The sequence below is a fragment of the Ictalurus furcatus genome, chromosome 1 (assembly GCF_023375685.1).
Source record: "Ictalurus furcatus strain D&B chromosome 1, Billie_1.0, whole genome shotgun sequence".
NCBI lineage: Eukaryota > Metazoa > Chordata > Actinopteri > Siluriformes > Ictaluridae > Ictalurus > Ictalurus furcatus.
The window spans coordinates 9,779,146-9,806,906 of record NC_071255.1 but is presented as its reverse complement, the minus strand read 5'-3'; the positions used below and the strand labels follow the sequence as shown (position 1 = coordinate 9,806,906).

At 40.1% G+C, this 27,761-nt stretch overlaps 1 protein-coding gene across 1 annotated transcript; it reads left to right on the top strand.

The window, feature by feature from the left end:
* On the top strand, positions 1 to 27,267 carry chrnb2 (cholinergic receptor, nicotinic, beta 2). Its single transcript, XM_053624037.1, has 6 exons — positions 1 to 81; positions 14,864 to 15,009; positions 20,029 to 20,073; positions 23,025 to 23,134; positions 23,658 to 24,705; positions 27,118 to 27,267. The coding sequence occupies exons 1-6, from the start codon at positions 36 to 38 to the stop codon at positions 27,265 to 27,267; spliced, it is 1,545 nt and encodes a 514-aa protein (XP_053480012.1). The 5' UTR covers positions 1 to 35.
* The last annotated feature ends 494 nt before the right edge of the window (positions 27,268 to 27,761 follow it).

Sequence of the window (27,761 nt, the reverse complement as noted above, 5' to 3'; positions counted from 1 at the left end):
TTCCTGCGACCGATGTCCTCCTCATCTGAGCCGACATGGCTCCATGGACGGCGTTGTGCCTACTGCTGGCCACTGCGACAAGTAAGTAACATCTGTTATTTTAGGGATGGAGAGACAGTAAGGTGAAGCGCACGGATTTGCGTGTCCTATATTATGTGCGTGCACGCGCGCGCTCATTTGAGCTGTTCACTGCGTAGCATCTCAGATTGATCTGGTTTATGTCATTCCGTTAGAGAAAGAAACGCCCTGGAACAAGAGAAGCATCTTTTACAGGGGAATTTAAGAAAGCATGATTATATGCCATTCATTTGGATGTAGGCCTGTAGAAAGAATACGCATGTAAATGTCCTAAATGGAATATTTTGGTTATTATTTGCGGTGCGTTGTATTATGCGTTTTTATTATGAACCATAATAAAATATTACGAGAACACGATTTTAGTATGATGAACCATAAGCGCAGGCTGTTAACCAGTGCGCTCTCTCTCTCTCTCTCTCTCTCTCTCTCGCTCTTTGTGTGTGTGTGTGTGTGTGTGAGAGAGAGGCATCCTTCAAGCATCCTTCAGCCTGACACGTGTATTAATGACTTGGACAGATTAGATCAGATCTTATTTAGCCATATCTAAGCCTTCAGTAGCCTTAAGTAAGTGTGTGTGTGTGTGTGAGAGAGAGAGAGAGAGAGAGAGAATACTTCAGATATTTGGGTTTTTTTGTATAGATGTGTGTGTGTGTGTGTGTGTGTGTGTGTGTGTGACGAGTTCAGATATTTGGATGTTGACAGATGTGTGTGTGCATCAGCTTGTGTTAATCAGGGATGTTAACAGAAAATCATTGACAGTATGGAACTAGACAATGAATAATTACTTACCCGCAGATGTGGACACACACACACACACACACACACACACACACACACACACACACACCACAAAGCTGTGAGAATCAGCTCAGGTTTTCTTTGTGCACCGAAGCCCAGCTAATTAACTGAGTAGTGAAATGAAAGAACGGTTCAATAAGCAGAGGCGATACAGTGAGATCACAGCCAGAAAGGGGTCTAAGGAGCACGAGTATACATCCTTCATGCCTTCATCCTGCACTCTTCTTCTTCTTTATGTGACTCATTAAGAGAGAATTTAAGGAGGCAATAGAGGCAGCGAATGCACTAACCTACGAGGTTCATTAACTAGCATGCTGAGTACAGCTATATTCTCATTAACCACCAGCAGCACTCACATGATGGGGGTTAATGAGCTCAGCAGTGTCATCTATATGGATGGACGCCTATGTTCATGTTTATTCACGGAGACAGTGCCATTTCCAGTTTTTAGTCATCGTTGTGTGTATGACAAACAGAAAATAGGGCAATATTTTTCAGCCTATCATTAATCACTGCTTCGTCATTTTCTATATCATTTCCTTTATTCTGTCCAATACTGATGAATACTCCCACTATCTATTCCAAGACAGAAAAATAGATCCATCTCGACTGATAAAAGAAGCAAAAAAAAAAAAAAAAACCTGGCTTTTTGATGTCAAGCGGTCCACAGCGCCCTTGCAATATCTCAGATAGTACACTTTGCATAATAGATGGGCGTGTGTGGGCCTGCATGTCATCATCCTTTTCATTTAACTGCCCTGTGAATACTGCTCAACCCTTTGAGGAGAAATTGCATTTTTAAAACGCATCATCGTCAGAAGCAGTAACAGATCAAGCTTGCAGTGCTTCATCCTGACGTAACGCCAAAACCCTCCACAGTACGTTTTTTATGCACCGACAGTTTCTTTGAAAAATGGCACGACCTCCATTCTCAATAATGACGAGTTGTCGCTGGTCTGCTCATCAAATAAAAATACATGTGCTGTATTTACACATCGTGTATAGGCACACACAATCACGTCTGGGCTTATGTACATAGTAGATAGCAATAACCCACACAGAAGAAGTACATAATGACAGCCATGCTCAGGCAAGCAGCAGAAACACTGCAGAACTCCTAGTACGCTATCAACTGCCAAACAAGACAAGGCAATCTAAGAGTGATGTCTTCACAGCCAAAGCAAGGATCAATACAGTCTTCCTCTCATCTCGATTGCCATCATTAAGTTCGCTCATTAAGAGCAATTAGCATCAGCGTTTCGGTTCTGGCCCTGCTGCGAGGGTCGTGTTCTGTTCAGCTCTTTCTTCACATAAAGATGTGCAGATTAACGATGATTCTGGATGGATTCTGCCTCAAGAGAATAGTGAAGATAGATTGTTATAGAGTGATATACAACCTTCATCCTTCATAAATCAATAACAGGGGCAGACAGGGTCAGTATACATGTACCACCCAAGGCTTCATCCATCATCAGTTGTGCTGCTCTCTCCACATGCACCTACATCGTTTTCCTGAGCACGTCAGAGATGAGTGCAGCAGTTTTTAAATGCCGCACACCCCCATATCTCTGCTCTTTATAGAGAAACCAAACTGCAGCAGGATCAGCATTAGAAAACGTGGATGTGCTTTCTTATTGGACTGGATAATTCTGGACGTAAACACAAGCTTAGATGTGCATACGGAGGGTTGTTGTCATACCATAAATTTGACTTTGACATCAATACCAATACACTACCACAAAGCGCAACACCAAAATGACAAAACACTTGTCAGTGTCTGACATTCATCACATAATTCAATTTAATTCAATTTTTTATTTGTGTAGCACTTTTAACAATGGACATTGTCTCAAAGCAGATTTACAGAAACATATAAACACAGGATACAGTGTGTTTTAAGGGTGTGAATTTGTCCCTATTGAGCGAGCCGGTGGAGACGGTGACGAGGAAAAACTCCCTAAGATGTTATAAGGAAGAAACCTTGAGAGGAACCAGACTCAGAAGGGAACCTGTCCTCATCTGCGTAACAACGGATAGTGTGAAAGTAAAAGGAAGTTCATTATGGTTTTTATATGAAGTCTGTTTTGTTGAACTAGTCCACTGTTCACTAAAGGAGACCCGAGTGCAAAACTGCATGTGGTAATTACATTTAGTCATTTTATTTTTCTGATTTTGTGTATGTTGACTGTTGCTAGAAGCATACATTTAATATATGCTACTCTTCAGTATAATGATTTAGATCTGCTCATGGCCATAAAAACAGAATTTATTGGCAATTAAATATTTCTACCTGAGTTGCTCCAAATGACTTATGGGGCACCTACTGTGTGAATTCTGAATTAACCTGCACTACCATTTTGACTCATCTATAGGGGCAGTGGTGGCTTGGTGGTTAAAGCTGTGGGTTACTGATCGGAAGGTTGGGGGTTCATGCCTCAGCACTGCCAAGCTGCCACTGTTGGGTCCTTGAGCAAGGCCCTTAACCCTCTCTGCTCCAAGGGCACTGTATCATATCATGTCTGACCCCAGCTTCCTGACATGCTGGGGTATGCAAAGAAAACAATTTCATTGTGCTCTACTATATATGTGACGAATAAAGACTCATTATCATATTTCAGTGTCAAAACATTGTTGGTCATGTTAAATAAAGGTTTGATTATTTTTTCCACATTGTATTTTTGAAAAAGCACTGCACTTTTGATACTTTGTGCAACAACAGAATAATAGAGTAACTTACTGTTCATATCATGATAATTACCCAACCTTTTATCATGGATTATGATATTGTGACATTGTATTTAAAAATACTACAAAGCAATAAGGGACAATAATACATGTTTAAATATCTATATTATATATATTAAAAAATATTAATCTAATCTATCTAATAATAAATATAATTTTAAAAAGTAAATAAAATGTAAAAAAAAAAAAAACTATATGCATCTTTCATTATGTTCTTAAAATAGGACACTCAAATTGCTGTCTAGCTCCATTGGAGATGCAAACAGCTTATCTCAGGTGCAAACTGAAGACGTACTGATCCAATACTGAGTGTCCCATAGCCTCATACTGAACATCCTTTAAACACTCAGTACTGTTTGACTACCCAGTAAATAATTGTGGAAGAGCAATTATTTAAATGTAGCTTCACCATCACTTCTGGCTTGTTCATTAGGGATCTAAATCTACACCCAGATTTCTCTAAAGCTGCTTTCTTACTATGTCGTTTGTTAAAAGTGCTACACAAAATGCATTTTATTGAATTGATTAGAATCAGGGCAGATACTGGCCTGAAACACAAGTTCGATCGGATCCACTAACACACATATACTGTATAACACTGATTCTGCTTGTGAACAAGACACAACTTGTCCTGATACATGCTACCATCATGCCCGTGACGTTTGCATACCATGGCAGTGAGAGCTTGCAGAGAGCAGACTTGGTTACTTTGAGGATGATCAAAATCAGGATTATTTGAAATAAAATCAGAGCTCTTATATTGTATATAAACAGAAACAGTAGGATCAGTGCATCCATAGATTGAAGATTACAGCATCTTATTGTAAAACACAACTGTACAGGCAAATACACAGGTCAGGTCATGTGTATTGCAGAAGGGTAATATTAATCATTAATGTTGGTCTTGAATACCGAAGGCCATCAGTACACCTCTACTTCTGAGAGGAGTTTGGAGTTACTGAAGGTATGGGGGATAGGTCACCTTCTGTTCTATATTTAGCACCTATTCCGTTCACCTCAGTGCACACACACACACACACACACACACACACACACTTTCTCTTATATACACCAACTCTGCACTTTCAAAAGCATTTCTGCACTTCCTATACTGCAGTTCTCATCTCTCATCAAAAAGTAACTGTAATATATATATATATCTCATGGGAAATAATGAAGGTGAAAATTCTTATAGGAATTATGTTTTTAGTGCTTTTTTTCCCCCTTACTTTATAAATCAGTTAAATCTGCAGTACTGATCCTAACAGTGTTCCTTTGGTTCTCCAAGGCTCAGAACAAACGGGACGTAAAATATGCTAATTTTATTAGTTTATTGGTGCAACAAAACCTCAGTGTAACATGAAGCTCACACTTGACCAGAAATAGAAAGCCTCCCATCAGATGGGTTTTGTTGGAATTTGTTATTTGCGATTTACAACTCACATCTTAAGGCTCACAGGGCTTGGTGGTTCGCATCACACCTCCAGGGTCGGGGGTACGATTCCCGCTGCAGCCCTGTTTGTGTGGAGTTTGCATGTTCTCCCCGTGCTATGGGGGTTTCCTCCGGGTACTCCGGTTTCCTCCCCCAGCCCAAAGACAAGCATGGTAGGCTGATTGGCATGTGCATGAGTGTCCGTAGTGTATGAATGGGTGTGTGAGTGTGTATGTGATTGTGCCCTGCGATGAATTGGCACCCTGTCCACCCTGTGCACCCTGGGATAGGCTCCAGGTTCCCCACGACCCAGTAGGATAAGCGGTATAGAAAATGGATGGATGGATGGATGGATGGATGGAACAAAAAAGAATATATTCTTTGTGTGTGTTCTTGCCATGACATCATCAATACACAAGACTCTGTCTCAAACTAAAAGAGCTATTAGGGTGGTTTTAATAATGAACTAACTAATAATAATTTTGGAACCTGCAGTCCTGAGTCCTAGCATTTTAACCAGGAAAAGTTAAATATAACCGTATACAACTTTGATATTACTGTATAGTTTATGATTTTAAAGCTGAGAGATGACTAGTGGCTTGAGCGCAGTCCAGTCTGAGTACTCCTTGCTTCTTCATTGATGTTATACTAGGTTTCATGTGGTATTAGATTAGATTACATTTTGAGATTGTGGTTTTATTTATGGAAGAAGGCAGGCATTTCTAGTCAAAATGACCCTTTCATTCCATTGCTGTGACAAATGATCAGTACAGTAGATTAATAAGTCTGTTCTGCTTTGATATATAGCACAAAGACTGGCACTGAAATGCTGTTACACTGATGGTAATAACATAGGCTCTGATAACGATTACAAAATGAATGCATTTCATTTAATGCTGTGGTTGGCATTTAAAGCTCAGTGAAGAATGTCATGGAAGAATTTGATCTTAGGGGGGTGGGGGAAGCTTCGCTGCTTGCATCTTTATTTAGTCTTTTGACGCATTTGCTCTTAACGAGAATGAGCCTCTTAATGACGTGCACACAAACACATTAATCTAATCAGGGTATCAGAATGTGAACCATGTGGAGACTTATAGTCTGACTTCTGTTTAGCAGACAGATGTACCAAGACCACCTACTCACTATTTTCATTTCCTTGCCAAATTCATAAAATTATTTGATTCTTTATGTGAAATTCTGGTTTTACTGTCACTGCTATTAAACGGCTACTTTGTTAATCAGAAAAATCTTCACAATTATTATGATAAAATATAGCTGCAAGCAGCAATGGCGGATTCCTCCTCAAGATTGCGGACCATTTCAAAATTGATATGGTAGAGAAATGTATCCCACAGATACAACAGTTCAATGCATTTGGATCAATGGCGGATTTTAAGTTAATTTTTGTAGTTTTCATCATGTGGACATTATGGGTTCTTGTTCTTGGGTTTTTGTTTCCCATGAGCAACAAGGCATGCTTACCATCTTTCAGATATTTTGGAATGGCGGGGACGACATACCATCATTTTGCATGTGTCAACTTTGAGGTGTGGCCTGTAGCGCCCCCTATACTATGATTATGCCCATGCTTTCTGAGAAGTGTAAGTCTAGTCTCTAGTTTCAGTGTGCCACAGTAGAACAAAATTGACCAAGATTAATGATTCTGGAGAAGAAGAATGACTGTTTCTGTTAGTATTAGCTGTGGCCAAATCAGCCATAGAATGTCTGCCTAATAGACATGTCATGCCTAATAGACTATATATATATATATATATATATATAGAGAGAGAGAGAGAGAGAGAGAGAGAGAGAGAGAGAGCAAGTTAAATAGGTTATATAGCATATGTAACATGGGAAGGAAATGCAAACATAGGCTCCAACTGCTGTGCTAAGTGGTATTAATATTTTTTAATGATGGAATTTTACAGCACAGCCTAGTGTTTCAGTTACATTATTTTTCTGCTGTCCCCATATTTGGGAATGATTTTCTGCGAATGGAACTAGAAGTGAAATATGGCTAAAATTACTCACCTTTGGAAGAGAATGACAAAGGCACTTAAACAAAGTCAATAAAGTAGGCTTTGATAGCTTTCCCCACACTGCTGATTTGGCTTTAACTGGCAGAAAATATATAAAATTTTTCATTTATAACTGCTATATGCATCCTGGAGAGAGCCACAAAACATTTAAGAAGACAATAGGATATCAACTCTTCACATCCGGGTGGGTAAAAGATCCCAGGTTGTTTCAGCAGGAGGAGAAAAACTATTTGTCATTATATTGAGATTAAGTTGATATCAAATAACCTATTAACATTTGTTGTAGAGATAATCTGTCTGGTTGTTCCATAATGTAGCTAGCAAGCTAACAGCTACGAGGCAGCATGATGGAGGATCTGCTGCAGTGATGCTTGTTGAAGATGGATTATATGTAGTGAATTGTATTAGGGCAGTTGATTATCAGTGTAAATGAAAATGTGTCTTTTAATGAAACACAATAACAAAGAAGTTGTCAGTCCCCTATTCAGTCCTCAGAATGGCAGTGATTATATAGTGTGAAGCCACATGAAATGCAAAGTCAGGTACATTACAATATACAGTATCTCACGAAAGTGAGTACACCCCTCACATTTTTGTAAATATTTGATTATATCTTTTCATGTGACAACACTGAAGAAATGACACTTTGCTCCAATGTAAAGTAGTGAGTGTACAGCTTGTGTAACAGTGTAAATTTGCTGTACACTCAAAATAACTCAACACACAGCCATTAATGTCTAAACCGCTGGCAACAAAAGTGAGTACACCCCTAAGTGAAAATGTACAAATTGGGCCCAGTTAGCCATTTTCCCTCCCCGGTGTCATGTGACTTGTTAATGTTACAAGGTCTCAGGTGTGAATGGGGAGCAGGTGTGTTAAATTTGGTGTCATCGCTCTCACACTCCCTCATACTGGTCACTGGAAGTTCAACATGGCACCTCATGGCAAAGAACTCTCTGAGGATCTGAAAAAAAGAATTGTTGCGCTACATAAAGATGGTCTAGGCTATAAGAAGATTGCCAAGACCCTGATACTGAGCTGCAGCACGGTGGCCAAGACCATACAGCGGTTTAACAGGACAGGTTCCACTCAGAACAGGCCTCGCCATGGTCGACCAAAGAAGTTGAGTGCACGTGCTCAGTGTCATATCCAGAGGTTGTCTTTGGGAAATAGATGTATGAGTGCTGCCAGCATTGCTGCAGAGGTTGAAGGGGTGGGGGGTCAGCCTGTCAGTGCTCAGACCATACGCCGCACACTGCATCAAATTGGTCTGCATGGCTGTCGTCCCAGAAGGAAGCCTCTTCTAAAGATGATGCACAAGAAAGCCAGCAAACAGTTTGCTGAAGACAAGCAGACTAAGGACATGGATTACTGGAACCATGTCCTGTGGTCTGATGAGACCAAGATAAACTTATTTGGTTCAGATGGTGTCAAGCGTGTGTGGCGGCAACCATGTGAGGAGTACAAAGACAAGTGTGTCTTACCTACAGTCAAGCATGGTGGTGGGAGTGTCATGGTCTGGGGCTGCATGAGTGCTGCCGGCACTGGGGAGCTACAGTTCATTGAGGGAACCATGAATGCCAACATGTACTGTGACATACCGAAGCAGAGCATGATCCCCTCCCTTCGGAGACTAGACCGCAGGGCAGTATTCCAGCATGATAACAACCCCAAACACACCTCCAAGATGACCACTGCCTTGCTTAAGAAGCTGAGGGTGAAGGTGATGGACTAAACCCTATTGACCATCTGTGGGGCATCCTCAAATGGAAGGTGGAGGATTGTCATCACAACGCACATTCAGCCAAAGCCTCCTTCAATTCTCATGCGCTGAAAAGCTAATATCACTGCAAATTCGCCATTTTAAATAGTTTACTGCAAAAAAGCGCAAACATCTCAGCAAATTGCATCTCAAAATCAAGCATTTTTTGACCGCATCAATCACAAAAACAATCTCAGCGAAATCGTGTACAGACTGAATATAACAGTTCTGGCCTCTTTCACGGTCAAGTGAATGTATTGATTTTTGTAGAGCACTGATTTATATATGCTATCTTGTATGAAAACCACAGATTAGACAGTTAGTTAGTTGGGGAGGGTTGCATCTGGAAGGACATCTGGCGTAAAACTTGTGCCAGAATCAATATGTGGACGGGTGATCTGTTGTGACGACTCCAAAACGGGAGCAGCCAAAAGAGAGAGAAAAAAAAAAGTCAGGTGTGCCAAAGCTAGAACAAGCTAATCTTTTCAGAGAGGCCTAAACAAGCCCCCACAAGCCATACCAATTTATCTCTCCTCCCCAATTCCAGCAAATCCAATATCTTCTCACTTTTTGTTCCTATAGCACATATAGTCCAAATATGTGGTCAGACAGAACCAGATGCAGGAGAAGTGAGTGCCCCACAAAAATAAATCATGTCCAAAGTGCTATCGATCTAAAACCTTTTATAGTGCATTTAAAGAGGGGAAATCGTTTTAGCGGGGAAAGAAGGAATGGAGATGTCAGTAGTATTCAGTGACCATGACTTAAACTTTCTGTCATCAATTTTTTAAGAACACTTAGGTTAAACTGTCCTGATAGCTATCTATAAATTACACGATTATCTCAATAAAGATAGATTTTTTAAAAAACTCAGCAACTAAACATCATCTAGCTGTATTAGACTATCAGGAAGCTTTTTTTGCAAGCAGGCGGTCCTCTTAAATATTTTGAGCATATACGTGAAGCCCATAGAACAGGTACGCTATAAATGACCAGACCATGAAGCACCAGTTTGATGAAGTAGGAGGTTAGAAGACTAGGATTACGGTGTAGTTATTAATGCAGTGGCTTGATGTTTGTCCAAGGGTTCCGGTTTCGCCATCACATCATTGGATTAGAACACAAACCAGCTTCAGATAGTGAAATGCACAGTGAAAAAGAAAGTATCCAGAAAGGAACAGGACTATTAAAGAGAGAACACCAGCCGGAACAACAGTGTGGCTTTTCAGCTCTGAAGAGATTTGAATTGGAGAGCTTGGAGCTGAGCTCCCATTGCTTATAGGATTCTTTTGGACTTTGCTGTCCTCCTTAAAAATTGTCATCCTCACAAACTGTAACCTTGTACACAATACAGTCAGTAGAATAAAACAGTGCTTTTCAATCAGTTTTTAGCTGTGTCTGCATGGAGGTATCTTGCAGAACATGACCAATCCTGCAAAACCGGCCACTTCTACAAATTTATCTCACGGTTGATTCCAAGTCAGGTTAAAACTATTATTTACCTTGTCCTTATTTCATAATAATTCAATATTAACACTGCTAGTTCAGACCTTATGAACGATATAGGTAGCAGAAAGATTTGCATATATGTCACACTGTAGATTAGTAGGTTTTTCTTGGACTTTTGCCCGTTATGTGTGTTCTGATATGTAGACAACTTGGCTTTGACCCCTTAATCTCTCTGCTTATTATTCACTTATTCCTCTTACGTATTGTTCAATAATTACTATGAACTCCAGTAAAATTAATAGGAAATGGATGTAGCTGTGAAAGTGAGGAACATCATTCTGGAGCCACTGATACTGTATGTCCAGGGAGTTTAAGAGGTCCTAAATATTAAAGCATACGTCAAGGGGCATGCTGTATTTGGAACCAATTTTATGTGACCTCATTATCAATACCAGTACAGCCTAATGTTGCTGTATAACCATTTCAGATTTCCTGATTATACTGTACTCTATTCAATAGTAATAAGCAAGACAGGAAATGAGCACTCCTTCTCTTATGCCTTTGCTGATGCAAGGTAAAGCAATGCGGTAACATGATCAACTCTGTGGTTCAGAAGTTTTGGGCGTATTGTTTTCAGATCAATATTTTAAGCCCCTCTCAAAGACCCTGTCTTCTGCTTGCTGATTTAATAATGCTTCAGCATTCAGTTTTCCACTGTGACGTACAGGAACAACCATTCAACCACCAGATTAACCTTTTCTCTCTCTGTTACTCACATGTAGATGTAAAGGCGAGCTAAGAAGATGTTTTGTGTTTGTGTGTGTGTGTGTGTGTGTGTGTGTGTGTAGTAAATACTATAGAGCATGGGTGCCTGATTTTGTGTGAAAGTGGATGAGCAAAGTTCAGTTTTAATGAAGCAGTGTAATGAATTATTAATTTGATCAAATTCTTATTTATTACAAATTTGGCCATCCAAGTTCGATTTTACTTTGAAGAACTATGCACATGTTTATTATCCACAGAAACAGATTTTAACAACTCAGAGTACAGTCAAGGAATATTTTATGGCAGTTCTAATTGCTTATTTGTAGGTGATTAACACAACAGGCATACTGCATAGCTGATTATACCGGTATATGTGTCAAATAATATGTTTTGAGTAATAAGTGAGCTATACTGATGTTCAGTGAATAGGTTTAACCAAACGGCATCATGCATTTTGTGTTTGAAAGACAGCATGGCTGCAGTCTGAGCTCAGGGGTATAAGGTGACAGGTGAAGTCAACTGATTAAGCTGTGCCGATTTGGTTCCATAAGATGAAATGTAATTTCACTCGTATTACTAGCATCATAATTTAATCATTTTCAGTAGAACTGTCATAAACATATTTTATGGCAACGTTATTAATATTGTGAGATTGTTTAATGGTAGATTGCGCCTTAAAATGATTGAATAACAAATAACAGGCCGTTCAAGTTTTTTTGGGGGGGCCAACCATTTCTTCATGGAGCTCATTTTGTGTACAGGGGTATTGTCAAGCTGGAACAGGTTTGAGCTCCTTAGTTCCAGTGAACCTTACATGGGTGTGATGGTCAGGTTTCCACATACTTGTGACCATACTGTGTATATACTCTGTGCTGTTTTATAAAATTTGACATACATCACCCATTAAAGGGTTCTAGCCCTGTCCAATCGAGTTAAAATGATGTAGATGCTGCATGTGAATTCCATTTCAAAACATTCTATCTAAGGGCACATTTATATCATAGAATCATGGGGGCCTATTGGCCAGTAGTCTTTTGGTGCTATACCCAGTATAAAGTGTTGGAAAAGAGATGGAAAGACATGTGGATTTATTAAAATGTGACTCAATCACATCCCGTCTTTGAAAGACAACACAACAAGGGCGAGTGGGACAACACAGAAGATACAGAGAACCACAAAAGAGAATGTGTTCATGGACTCCAGCAGTTATATATACAGTATACAGCATGCGCATATTATATAATTTGATCTGGTGCTGGTGCAAATACAGTCTAAATTCACACACACACACATACACACATTTTTGTCATCTCATACATACACTCATGACAGTGGGAGGATATACTGCACCTTAGGACCATAATGCAGCATATGATACGATACAGGAGCTCCATACAAATGAGGTGCAGATAGTATGACAAATCAAAAACTGGCAAATGATGAGTGTGATACAATAATTGGGGATTGTGTGAAAACTGAACTGAAACTGGGACAGAGGAGATGCTGTAAGGCTCAGTGGGAAAGCTGAGAGTAGAGATGCAGAGCATGACAGTGAGAGATGCTAGTTTATGGCATGTGATTAGGCTCTTCATTGATCTGCTGTGTAAAACCATCACTCCTGCCCACTGAACAGAGAGAGAGAAGTAAGAGAGGAGGAAAAGAGAGCGATTGATGGTCAGGGAGAGAAATGAAAGAGGTAGGATGTGTACCTTATATTGACTCTGAGCATGAATAAGCCTCATACTGTATGCGAGAGACAGAGTGAGAGAACAGCAGAGTGGATGCCAAAGGGATTGGACCATATGCTGCATACTGCCTTGACAAAAGGACGGTTTTCAGTTAAACGGTTTTCAGTAAAAATACTTCAGGTAAATTACTTTACAGGAGAAACCATTGGTCTTTATTGTATTTGGCTTTTCATGCTTTTCAGCTTTTCAATAACCCTAATTATTAGGAAATTAGCATTAGGTAGGCCACAGTGGTCTGACAGACAAGGCAGAACATGATCTCACATAGGAAATGCACTGGAAATGTAACTAGCAAGAGTCATTTTGTTATAGCATTACAGCATTATAGTGTTTGCTACTAACAATGGACCCATAAGGGGCACTATAGGAAAACAGTACATACACTAGCTGTCCACTTTAATAGGAACACCTGTACACCTGCCCATTTATGCAGTTATCAAATTATCATGTGGCAGTGGCGCAGTGCATAAAATTATGCAGATACAGGTCAAGATCTTCAGTTAAGGTTCAAATCAAAACATCAGAATGGGGGAAAAAGTGTGATCACTGTGACTTTAACCGTGGCATCGTTGTTGGTGCCAAACTGGCTGGTTTGAGTATTTCAGAGACTACTGATCATGACTACTGGAGGAGCACAAGGTCTCTAACATCCACCAGCTCCGTGATGTTGTCATGGAGGAGTGGAAGAGCACTCCAATGGCAACCTGTGAAGCTCTGGTGAATTCCATGCCCAAGAGGGTTAAGGCAGTGCTGGAAAATAATGGTGGCCACACAAAATATTGACACTTTGGGCCCAATTTGTACATTTTCACTTAGGGGTGTACTCACTTTTGTTGCCAGCGGTTTAGACATTAATGGCTGTGTGTTGAGTTATTTTGAGGGTACAGCAAATTTACACTGTTACACAAGCTGTACATTCACTACTTTACATTGTAGCAAAGTGTCCTTTCTTCAGTGTTGTCACATTAAAAGATATAACCAAATATTTACAAAAATGTGAGGGGTGTACTCACTTTCGTGAGATACTGTATATCAAACATCGAACTTTTGAAACCAAATCTTCTGCCATCGTCTTGTCAGTCAGCTCGCCTCACTCACTCTTCTTGTCAGTCAGCTCGCCTCACTCTTCTTGTCAGTCAGCTCGCCTCACTCTTCTTGTCAGTCAGCTCGCCTCACTCTCACCACGTGATAAATTAAATCTGACTCCTGCTTATCTGTGCAGCGACTCTGACTCATTCGGCTCATGCTGAATTGAGCAGACGCGTTCAGTTTTTAATTGCAGCGTACGTTCTCTAACTGAACTAAATGACTTTTATTACTGTAAAAAAGCTAAACGACAGTGGGGGCGGTGCCGCAGTGGGCAAGTGATGTAATCCTGTACGGCTGAACATTGTGTAACACCGTCTATCACAGCAAGTCTATTGTATAGTGTTTGTCAGTTATTTATTATTTGGAGACATTTATTTAAACTCAAATTTGATTGTGTTTATACAGTATGTAGCACATAAAAACACTAGTCATATAATTTGATTGAGGAGTAATTATTTATCCAGAGATTCAGAAATATACACTTACGATGAACAATGGATGAAAAGCATACCTTCTGTTGATCAAAATCAAAAAGCAATTGCCTGAATAATTGTCATCAAAAATTGAGATTCTAGTATTGAAATAAAACATCTTTTTTTTGCACCAATTGTAAATTTCAGCTATTGCCAGTTGCTGTTTATCGCTAATTACAGTATTAAATATGCTTCATAAAGACATACTGTAAGTATATTCTGCAGTGGTAAACTAGTATCAGTGGTTTATGTAAGAATCCAACTCATGTCTGACTTTAAATATAAATGACTTTTTCCAGACATAAACAGAAGGAAGCTTTAGAAGTAAATTCCTTTATGAAAATTAAATATTATGTTATTAATATACACCAAATTCTAATAAGATATTGTTTAATCGTTGCAATTAATGACAGCTCTTGCACCTTAGAGGTTACTGTTAGCTCTGTTAGCTCTACTTGATAACCGGGTTGTGTTTCCTTATATAGGAAGCCAAGCTGCTGACACAGAGGAGCGACTGGTTGAGCATCTCCTAAATCCTGCTCACTACAACAAACTGATTCGGCCAGCAACAAATGGCTCAGAGTTGGTGACTGTACAGCTGATGGTCTCACTGGCACAGCTGATCAGCGTGGTGAGGACAACTTTCCATTTCATATTACAAAATGTGCATGAAAAATTACAAAGTGTATATTACATAAAACATATTTCTACTGAATATGGATTATATTAAATATTGATTTTTTTATTTATCTTTTAAGACCTATTGTCAACCTGTCAGTCTTGAGCAAGCTTTTCACACCACCAATATTAGTCAATCAGAGTATACAATATACTCCAATACCATTGTATTCTTCATAGTAAACAAATCAGACAAACTAAGTCATGGGTACTCAAACACAAATCAACAAACGAACCGTACTGAGCTTTTCACTATAACTAAATATTAATTAGCGGTAACTGAGTCAATCTAGAAATATACTCATCTCAACTAACCAGCAACTTCAGAAAAATGAAAAAATTTATTAAAAAAATATATTTTCATAGTTTTCACATGACAAAATAATTGTGGTATGTGAAAGGTAACTGTGGTAACCTCTGATGACATAACACTAACATTATTAAGAAGCAACCAAAGCTATTGAATTGTTGGTTATTACTCTTATCATTGTCCTTCTTATGAGGGCAGATTGTTCAGTATATCTTTGTTATTATATACGCACTAACATGCTTGAAGGTTGGAATTATTACATATGACAGCATGAAGAGTATGCAGATAATGAAATAAAACTGATTGGCTTGAACCATAGTAAAACATGACCAATGATAGACCCTATACCTCAGTGAAGGACTTTTTTATGCTCTGGTGTTTCTGACAGTTATTGTATAATAATGGAGAAATGTTTTGAAATAGATGAACAATTATTATTATTATTATTATTATTATTATTATTATTATTATTAATAATAATAATAATAATAACAATAAGCAGACTTTGCAAATATCTCCCCCAGTGGCCAGTTCTTGCCAAGTTGCCTAGAAAAAAAGAGACCATAGATTAACATCTTCATCAAGTTTGTAACAATAGCTCAATGCTTATGAATCTTGTCAAATAACTGCTGAAAGCTTCTGCCTGACAGCAGCTTTGTTTTTTAAGTAACCCAGTCATACTTAAAAATCCAGTTACAGCTCAATTAGAATTTCGGTTACTTCAGTTAACCGTGAACATGCGTTTCAGGTTTTGTGGGAATCCATGCAACCAGCCCTGTGTTATAGCTGTTTGTATAACCCTTGCTCCACCTCAACAGTGCACATATTCTTTACATTTACATCTCAACATGTTTTTGATAATGATTGAGGTTTTATTAGGGTTTGAGGTCATTATTACTGTAATTGACAAAATTTGACAAAAGTGTAGATATTTTTTAAAAATATATATCATAGGACTGGTTAACAAAAATGCTTAGCATAGTATGCAAATTATTGCAAACTTGAGTGGGAGGGGCTAAACAGTACAAAAGACAAATTTCTATGGTTTCAGCCAAACAAACCAAACATAAACTGTATAAGGTATGCTTGTTTTTATGTGAAAAAACATGAATAGTGCCAGTTTGCCCAATTTGAGAGTATTTGCATCAGTTGCTAGTGAATTGCTAGACACTTAGGATCCAAGTTTCGTGATGATTGCTAAATGTGAACCCTGTCAAATGCCTGCTAAAATTTGTTTGTTCAATGGCAGCCAGCTACACACAGATGCATATATATATATATATATATATATATATATATATATATATATATATATATATACACACCAATATGCATATATAGATGCATATATAGCCAGGTACACACATATGGCATACATATACCAGCCATGTACATGGCATATATATATATATATATATATATATATATATATATATATATATATATATATATATATATATACCATGCCCCCATGTATAACCATGCAATAATGAGCTACAGCTTTTAAGAATAAATTAGGCTCTGACCCACTAGATTTGATTGGCATATGGCAGCCAAACTGTTTACAAATGTGAATGAGTTTTTTTAGCATTATTTAGGCTCAGACTCTGCTGAGTAATTTGACAACCAATCTGTGACGATATCAAAAATATCCTAATATTTGGGCTAAAACTTTCAATGTTGTGCTAGAGTGCCACCATCAGGCCAGTTGGGCCCATTTCGCTTGTCTGAGTAGTGAGAGGGAGTACTATCTATTGACAAACTTTTAATGTCTGTACAACATACGGTTTGGTCTGCACAATTTGCTTTGAGAAAAAAACAGATCAAAACAATAGGGTTCCAACACTGTGCTTGGACCACTAATAATATTGCACCATCCCCACACGCAGTATATCCTGTAAATGAGAATTAAACAATAAATAATGGCAAATTGTCACATCTCAGTCTGTACTCCATTGAAACCCTGAATCGTACAGTCCCCTGCACATAAAAGAACTACAAACACTACCATACCACCCATAATATGTGACCCAGATCTCCTTTAGCTATCGTCAGACTTCTTATTGTTCCACCTGTTCACACTCATACACACTCCCATATATAGACTTCTGAAACAAACAGACTTCTGAAACTTTATTTCTGCAAATAGTTCACAATCATACACAGTTCACAAGGGAACTCCTCCAAACACCTGACTGTGTTTTTCTCATGCAAGCTCCTGTTGAGAGGAATTATAATAATGGAAACTGAAAGCTGTTGGCAATAAAGCTATGGAATAATGGAGGCATTGGCTAGAGAGGACATCACTGGTATTCTCAGATCACAGAAACCTAGAGTACTTGGCAACTGTTAAATGACTAAACCCTCTTCAAGCAAAATGAGCACTGATTTTCTTCCCTTTCAAGTGCACAATTTCCTACATACCATGCTTGAAAAACTGCAAAGCAAATGCCCTCTCAACACTATATCCTTCACACTCCAAATCCCAATCCTCCTTCAATGCAGCCATTACCTGGGAGGTAGACCAAGAAATCACTCAAGTTAGAGAAAATCATCCAGCATCTCCTCAAATGCCCTGAAGGTCAAATCTATGAATGCCCACATATTTGTGACAAACTCATCACTTTGCCAATGACTATCCTGGAATCACCAAGACTTATTAACTACTGGAGACAAAATACTTGTGGGAAACCATGCTGGCAGATATTCAAAAATTTATCGACATGCTCCGCATGTTGCCAGAACTCTTCCAGTAGGAAGGTTTTTGCCTCTACCCATTTCTCATCACCAGTGATCCTATTTAGCCATCATTTTCTTCAAAGATCTGCCCTCTTCTAGATACATGCCAAAAATTCTGACCACATGTCAAAGTCTCTAAAACTGATTCCAGTCCACAGCCTTTGAGACTGCAGAATTCAGCACATTTTCAGATCTTTTGGAATTCCTGATAACATTGTGTCCTCAGTGTATATTCCAAGTGTGAAAGGTGTTGATGGAAAAGTTAGGGCGTTCTATCAGTGTCAACTCAGGATACCAGTCCCAGGCCAACGGACAAGTGGAACCAGCCATGTTTTATTGACAGAACTGAATATTTGGCCGTTAATTTTGTCATGCCAGCAGCACATGCAGAACACGTGGTGTGAATTGAACAGAGAGTTGTCAGGTGGGGATCAAAGCTGCCCAAACACTCACTGTTCACTTTATTAGGAACACCTGTACACCTGCACATTCATGCAGTTATCGAATCAGCCAATCATGTGGCAGCAGCACAATGCAAAAAATCATGCAGCTACAGGTCAGTGTTCAGTTAATGTTCAGATCAAACATGGGGGGGGGGGTGATATCTGTGACTTTGATCGTGGCGTAAATGTATAAACTCTAGAGACCGTTGTGTGTGAAAATCCCAGGAGATCAGCAGTTTCTGAAATACTCAAACCAGCCCATCTGGCACCAACATCCATGCCACGGTTAAAGTCACAGAGGTCACACTTTTTCTTCATTCTGATGTTTGATGTGAACATGAACTGAAGCTCTTGACCTGCATCTTCATGATTTTTTTTTTGTTTGTTACATTTTTGTTTCTGCTGCCACATGATTGGCTGATTGGAAAGCTGCATGAATGAGTGTGGACAGTGAGTGTATGTTTAGTTAATAAAATGCATTACATACTGCTGCCTTTGCAGTAGTCAGGGTACCTGTGCTATGCTGTCACTGTCACTGACTAATTGACAAACGAAAACATTCTCTGCTTCTGTCGAGCCACACATGATTTTATGTTGATGCTAGTGATACTGAACCTTTCTGCTCTCCGGACCGGCCTGATCCATCCTGATGCCCTACCTCTGGATGGAGCTCTCATCAACTGGAGGCTACATTCTGCCACTGAGGACGACCCCAAGCAGTGCAGCCTGGAGACTGCTGAGGATGGTGCTGCTTGAAGTACCATGGAAATGGTTTTGGACTTCAACTCCACATGGACATTCTCGCTGTGGTTGCTGGGACTACGATTGCTGCTATGGCCTTAGGACTGCAATTACCACATACAATTTTACACTCAAGTCTCCTTTAGTGAACAATGGACTAGTTCAACAAAACAGACTTCATATAAAAACCATAATGAACTTTCTTTTACTTTCACACTATCCATTGTTACCCAGATGAGGATGGATTCCCTTCTGAGTCTGGTTCCTCTCAAGGTTTCTTCCTCATAGCATCTTAGGGAGTTTTTCCTCGCCACCGTCTCCATCGGCTTGCTCAATAGGGAGAAATTCACACCCTTAAAATCTGTATCCTGTGTTTATATGTTTCTGTAAAGCTGCTTTGAGACATTGCTCACTGAACATTGTCTGCTAATTGCATTGACTGTTGCCTCCTCTGTGCCTTTAGTGCACTTTAAATCACAAAGTGTGTTACCTAGGCTGCAAGCTTAAAGTTAATGCTCTGTAATGGATCCCTCGGGGTTTGGTCGGCTCTGGAAGTTGAATGAATTGATATTTTAGTATGTTGCCCTACTGATTTTAAGCTTATAACAACATCATAGTCCATAATATAATGGATTTTGTTCATTTATGATTGTATTTATGTTGTTTTAATGTAATTATTGTTATATACTCATTATATACAAATAATTAATGTTTTATGCATGTCTGTGTGTGTTAACAGCATGAGAGAGAGCAGATCATGACCACTAACGTCTGGCTCACTCAGGTCAGTCTCTACTTACAAACACATACCTTTCCTCCACCTCTACCATTGTTCATTCTTCATGCTCACAAACATACACACACATGTGCACATCAACACGCATGCATGCATGCATGAATGAACCGAGGTCAGTAGCACCTGAGCTGTGGTGAGAAATGCCAGCTATTTGCTCACACACTTCATACACACACACACACACACACACATATATACACATACTCAGAGCTGAATCGTTTGATCATGCTCTTCATGGTTAAAATATCTGCCTTGGCAGGAGTGTTGCCTGCTGTCAGTAAAGCACTGCTACTCTGCCTTCATAGCAGTGATTGTCATCTACTCTGCTGAGCTCTGTGTGTGGGTGTGAACGCTCAAATTAAATTAATTTAATGGCTCTTTTCTGATCAAGGCCAAACAGGATGTATGCTAAATGACCATCAATATTGCTAGACATTCATTAGTCCTCCCATTCTGTACGTGTGTGGGTGTTCAGATGACAACTTTTAGTAATGGCTTTTAATGGTCTCATCCAGAGTATCTATCAAAAGTTATAGCATCATGTAATTTCTCCAACTTTCTAATCAAGAAAATTCCATCATCACTGCTTAACATGAGCAGTACTGATAATTCTGAGATTAGATTAGATTAGATTGTCATTGAGCAGATTACAATTACAAAGCCAACCTAATGCAGTTAGCATCTAACCAGACGTGTAAATAGCAAAGTAGGATTGAGTGCATGTAGTGCAAGAACGAGACAAGCGAGGTAGGATGGCGGTAAAGTGCAAACTGACAAACAGTGCAAATGGCATGATATATGAGTAAAAGTGGCTCCAGATACATAACTTAATGTAATCCAAGACAGTACAGTACAATTGAGAATAAGAATGTGAAAGAGATAAGAATGTGTGAAACAGTAGATACTGTAGTTAGTTCATGTGCAAGTTCAATTGGGGGTTTGAAGGAAGGAATTGTGCTGTTATGAGAAGTTCAGCGGATTGACAGCCAAGGGGAAAGAGCTGTTCCTTAGCCTACTTCTGGATGGGAGAGGAATGAACAATCCATGGTTGGGGTGAGAGATGTCCTTGATAATGCCTCTCACTCTCTGTATATAGTGTTTTTGATGAATGTGCTCAATGGAGGGTTATCTGGGTATCAGTGATGTGTTGAGTATTATTAACTACCAACTGGAAGTCCTTGAAGTCAGAGTCTGAGCAACCACTGCACCACACTGTGATGCAGTTTGTCAGTGTGCTCTTTATGGTACAGTAATAGAAGTTCACTAGTACAGTATATGAGTAGGCAGGTAAGCTTTCTTCAGTCGCCTCAGGAAGTATGGACGCTTTCACTCCTTCTTTATTCCTTTGAGATGTGGACACCCAGGAACTTAAAGGTCTGCTGGTAGTCCATGATGAGCCCGTTGGTCTTCTGGCTGTTGAGGGCCAGGTTGTTGTGGGCACACCACACATCCAGGTGTTGGACCTCTTTCCTGTAAGCCATCTCATCACTATCACTGACCAGGCTTATCACCATAGTGACATCTGCAAACTTGATTATGGAGTTGGAGTCAAGAACAGGTACACAGTCGAGGGTGAAAAGGGAGTATAGGAGACAGCTAAACATGAAGCCCTGTGGAATGCTGGTGTATAAGGGTATAAAGGTGTAAGAGGGGTAAGAGGGTATAAGAGGTGTATGGGTGTAAGAGGTGTGGTTGTCAACAGACTGCATTCTGTTAGTAAGGAAGTCCAGGGATCATCCTCTCAAAACACTTGGCTAGGACAGGGGGTGAGGGTGACATGAAGGAAGTCACTAAGGGTGGTGGCATGTTTGGGCACTGGCAAAGTTGTCACTCTTTTGAAGCAGGTGGGGACCTGCTTGGGCTAGGGCCAGGCTGAAAATGTCTGTGAAAACCCTAGCCAACTGATCTGCGCAGGCCCTAATAGCTTGGACAGGAATGCCAGCGGCTTTGCAAACATTCACTCTGCACAGGCTGGAGCACACGTCACTGGTGGAGAGTGTGAGCGGCAGGTGGAACCTCAGTTTTGATGTGAGGTTCTGTGTTTCCCTGAGCATAGAAGGTGTTGAGCACTTCAGGGAGGGAGGCATCAGTGATTTATGGAGAAGTGTTAATATGTGTCAAGCGTCAGAGTTTTTGAAGTTGTCCTTTATCTACAGTTAATACTCATAGTTTGCTTTCATGATTCCCTTTCTCAGGTTGGCTGCTCATGGCTTCTGATTGGGAAACATGTTACTTCTCTTAACACACCTATTGGAAGATGTGGTCTAGAACAAAGTTGGTGCAGATATTAATGTCCATGGGGGATCCAGGGGGGTCTTAGAAGCAAACATGTCCCAGTCTGTGGGCTGGAACTGCAGTGATTATGGTATATGTGAATTCATGGGGCTGTTAGAAGGGTCTACACTTAATAATGCAGAACTCAGTATCAGCAGAACAGTGGGTCTCATTAACAACAGTGTCCATACACCAAACCTTGCTTACAGTGATACAGTCCACAGCTCTCCTGTCTGTCCTGAATATGTTATGTCCCTCTAGTTCAATCACGCTGTTTGGCATGTTACTGGCGAGCCTAGTTTCCATTAAATTAATAACTTTGCAGTTTATAAGCATATGCTTGTAATCCAAAGCTTTGTCTAGCTTGTTTGTCAGAGATTTGTTCTTTTTTGCCAAGGAAGATGCTAGGTAGTACTGTACCTACTGTAATGTACAACTTGTTTGAAATTTTGTAATGAACAACTAGACTGAAAATCACTTGGTAGAAAATCACTAATTTACGAAACCTGGTGAGATGCTGAGCCTCAAGTTGTGCAAGTACCTCCATCTTGGTCCATGAGCATTTGAATAATTCTTATCTATAATTGTATAGCGGCTTTCTTAACATTATTTTCTAAACTTATCTGTTGTTTGAATGATGGTGGATTTTGATTGGTTTTGCTCAGGAGTGGCAGGACTACCGTCTCACATGGGACCCAGATAAGTTTGATGGCATGAAGAAGGTCCGCCTTCCCTCCAAGCACATCTGGCTCCCAGATGTCGTCCTCTACAACAAGTGAGTGCCCTGCCCTTCTGAAATTTAGTCATCTGTGTGGTTTACTCTTAGTTAACAGTTTACACTTACCTATTTTTACTATATACAAATCACCACTCTCACCACTATCTATTGTAACACAAATATACATCCATATATATTGCATTTAAAAGATCATAATTCATAAATAAGTTAGACATGGGGTGGAGAGTTCACAATTCATCCTACAGTTCATTGGTGGACAATTTAACATCATTATCATGGTTTTTGGTACGTCAATATACATGATTACAAATCTGGTTTAAAGGATTTAGTTACAGATTACTCTTAGCAATTGTAGCAAAATTATAGTGCCATAATGGATGGGGTCCATTTTGTGTCATCATTACATATACTTGCATAGCATAACATGATGAACAACAGAATTCCTTAACATAACAGTGTACTAACCTATGGCTAGCCCAAACTAAATTTAATTAGCATAGGCCACCTCTCTCCACTCCAGTAAGGAAAGTTCACCCACCTGTTCTTATTCTTCTTCCAGTGCTGATGGGATGTATGAAGTGTCCTTCTACTCCAATGCTGTAGTCTCATATGATGGCAGTGTGTTCTGGCTGCCACCAGCAATTTACAAGAGTGCCTGCAAGATCGAGGTGAAGCACTTCCCATTTGACCAGCAGAACTGCACACTGAGTTTCCGCTCATGGACGTACGACCGCACAGAGGTGGATCTGGTGTTGCGTTCCGATGTGGCCAGCATGGATGACTTCACGCCAAGTGGTGAGTGGGATATTATTGCGCTGCCTGGGCGTCGCAATGAGAACCCATCAGACCCAGCCTACGTGGCCATCACGTATGATTTCATCATCCGCCGCAAGCCACTCTTCTACACCATCAACCTGATAATCCCATGTGTGCTGATCACATCACTGGCTATTCTGGTGTTCTACCTGCCGTCAGACTGTGGCGAAAAGATGACGCTATGCATATCCGTGCTGTTAGCGCTCACTGTCTTCCTGCTGCTCATCTCTAAGATTGTGCCACCTACATCTCTGGATGTGCCACTAGTGGGCAAGTACCTGATGTTCACCATGGTGCTTGTCACATTCTCCATTGTCACTAGCGTGTGTGTGCTCAACGTGCACCACCGTTCACCCACTACCCACACCATGCCCCCGTGGGTCAGGGTGGTCTTCCTTGATAAGCTCCCTGCCCTACTCTTTATGCGACAGCCCAGGAACAGCAGCGAGCGCCAAAAGCTACGACAACGGCGTCATGCCAATGAGAAACTTGTCATCTCTGGTCAGGAGAGTGGCGAGGCATGCACATGCTATGTCAATCGGGCCTCGGTCAAGCAGTTTGCAGGAGAAGTCGGTGAAGCTGGCGGAGATTCCATAGAAGGATTGAATGGTCTGAGGGACGGAGGGCGCGAGGGCAGAGAGGGCACCTCGGCTTTGCCACGGGCAAAGCAGCAGCCTCCTGCTGCTCTTCCTCAGGGTCTTCTGGGCCAGGCATGCCCAGGTTTTGAGGAAGCTGTGGAGGGAGTGCGCTTCATTGCCAGCCACATGAAGTGTGAAGATGATGATCGCAGCGTGAGTCATGAGAATTTTGCGTTCTTTCATCACTGTTTTTATATGATGTTTGTTTCATTGAGTGCAGATTAGTTGCTTACGGTTATAGGGAACCACCTTCTAAAGCCTACTAAGGAGATGTAGAAACTTGTAAATATCCTTGTTATACATTTATGAATATTCATTATTTTGTAAACTTTGAGAACTTGTTCTATTGTTTACACCTCACTATAAAAAAGCTAAGATGAAATCAGAATCTAACACACAAAAGCTGCGTGGGCTGCACTGCCCAGAAAGGGCAAACCTAAGAACATTTTGCACTTGATTTGAATTGATTTACATTTATGGTGTGCATGTACAAACACTGAAAAACCCTTAATCATCCAAAGAACTCTCAAGGATACCTTCTGAACCTGAACTGGCTGAGTTGTAAAGACAAATGTCAGTTTGTAATCATGCTCCGAGCTTTCAAGGTGCTCTGGTAGTAAATCTTCCCAATACCGCTCACAGTAGATCGTAGTGGAAGGAGCATTGTACGTACCGAAAGAGATGACTTGGCAATCCCATAACAGTGCAAAGACCTAACTCTGATAGGTCTTGGATGAGTACAGTAAAATAAAGTGAAGTGCAGTCAAACTTTGAGACTAGCTTAGCTCTCATGCTCACTTAACAATTATCAAAGCATTTGATCTCAGTGCAGTGCAATTTTATAAATAATCCTTAAATAATCCCATTATTTCATCTACATCGTAATTATTAGCAGACTAAATAGTTTTATGGAAGAACACACGGGCAAAATTCATTTACATCTTTCTTATAGCAGGTTTGTGTGCAAAAAAAAGTGAAGAATGTCACATAACAGGGATTACATAAATAACATATTTGTTTAATGTTCACAAAGACCAGTCCCTTTAATATGTATTCTTCATATTCTTAATATGTATTCTTCATATAGTTCAGACCGGCACTGATCTTAACAGTCATGTAAGTATCAGGGTGCAGGCTCTGCAATAGGCTTACTGAATTAAACCTCATGAAAGTGTGTCTTACTTTCATTTACGCACAGACTTTTAATAGAACAGTCATTTAGTCTTGGCAAGTCTTAGACTTGCGAATGGTCTACAACACACATTCATGACAGTGTATGGAATAAAATTAGACTTTTTGTAGTTAGAAAAGAATGTTCGCATATGGCTACTGATGTGTTAAAGATGTGTTATATACACTCACTGACCACTTTAATTAGTGACACTGGTACACCTGCTCAATTGTGCAATAATGTCAGTCAAAAACCGGAATCTTAGTGGAAACAGGCTCACCATAACTAGACAGTTAAATATTGGAAAACCACCAGGCGATGTTTTTCCTGTTTTTGGATGACAGGTGTGATATCAGTGTGGTCTTCTGCTGTTGTAGCCCCTCCACCTCGATGTTCGATGTTTTGTGCATTCTGAGATGCAACTCAACATGGTTGTAAAGAGTGGTTATTTAAGAATTCCAAGAGATCAGCAGTTTCGGAAATACTCAAACCAGCCAATCTGGCACCAACAGTGATGCCACGGACAAAGTGACTGTGATTACATTTTGTCCTCATTCTACTGTTTGGTGTAAACATTAATTAAAGGTCTTGACCTGAATCAGATTGATTTTATACATTATGCTGCTACCACATTGTAGCCTTATCAGAACCTCAGGAGCTCAAAAAAATATGCAGGAGACACTGGAGTGGTGACAGAATTAAAATGTACTATTGTTTCAAACTTCTTGGCTAAAATACGATACCTTGTTGTGGGCATGCAGCACTTTTGGCTCTTACTTTCAAACGCTTTCAGACTTAGTCAAATGTAAATAATGTAAACACAAAATAGTCATCTGTGCATGTGCTCTGCCGTCTCTCACTGCGAGACACAAAGGGAAGAAATCAGCTCTCAGCCCAATTGCTGATTGGATAATTGCATGGATAACCAGGTGTATAGGTGTTCCTATTAACATGGCCAGTGAGAGTCTTACGAGTGCAGTAATTCTGTTCATCCTTTTAATCTAAACACCACCTCATTCACATGGTTAGTGGTGATCTCCATACCATTAGCCACCCTCATGGTTACAGTGCTAGCCCCACCTCATCAGTCTGCACCTGATCTCTCTCGTATTCATTTCTCCTTCTGTCTTTCTCTCTCTCACTCTAATGTTGAATCAATCAATGTTGAATGAAGTACTCTACTCTCTTACCCTTTTCATTCCATCTCGTCAACACATCTTCCATTCTGCACCCTCTCACCTTTCTTTTGTTTTTCTCATTGTCGTCCTCCTTTGATCTTTCTCTCCTTATGTTTCATTACATTTTTCACATTCCGTTTCACTTCTGAACATGCCCCAAATCCCCCATATTTCCTACCCACTGTCTTAACTCTGCTGTCGCTATCTCTTTCACAGGTGAGCGAGGACTGGAAATATGTTGCCATGGTGATCGATCGGCTCTTTCTCTGGATCTTCATCTTTGTGTGTGTCTTTGGCACAGTGGGGATGTTCCTCCAGCCTCTCTTTCAGAACTCGTCCAAGACTGTCATTAACACGCCTGGCTGACCAATCAGACGCCCCCGCATCACAGGATGGAGCGAGGAGGGAGGAGCGAGGGCTCACGCCGAAGGGAACCGAGATGTGTGTTTGTGTCTGCCTTGCTGACTGTGACTGCTCTTCAGCCATAATCCTCAAGGTTTCTATGGAGACCTTTTTTGGAATATCTAAACACAATCAATAACCACACAGCAATTTTATTTTATTTTATTTTTTAAATGTGAAGCACCTCTCATCTAATACCCTCCCTCCTCTCATTTGAGTGACAAAATAAGCAAGCCAATCAGGGAGAGAGCACACGTCACTCTGCCAGCCAACCAATGTTTTCCTCTGTAAGCAGCCTGCTAGATTGAGCCATCTTCACCCACGAGCGCCACCAAGCGTGGGTGACAGCAAGCATACAACGTCCTCAAGTGACTGCTAACTACTGTAGGAGAAATGGCTTTAAGAGAAAAGTCATTTTATTTCCACCTATTCTGAAAAATTTGAAGTATTGATTCATT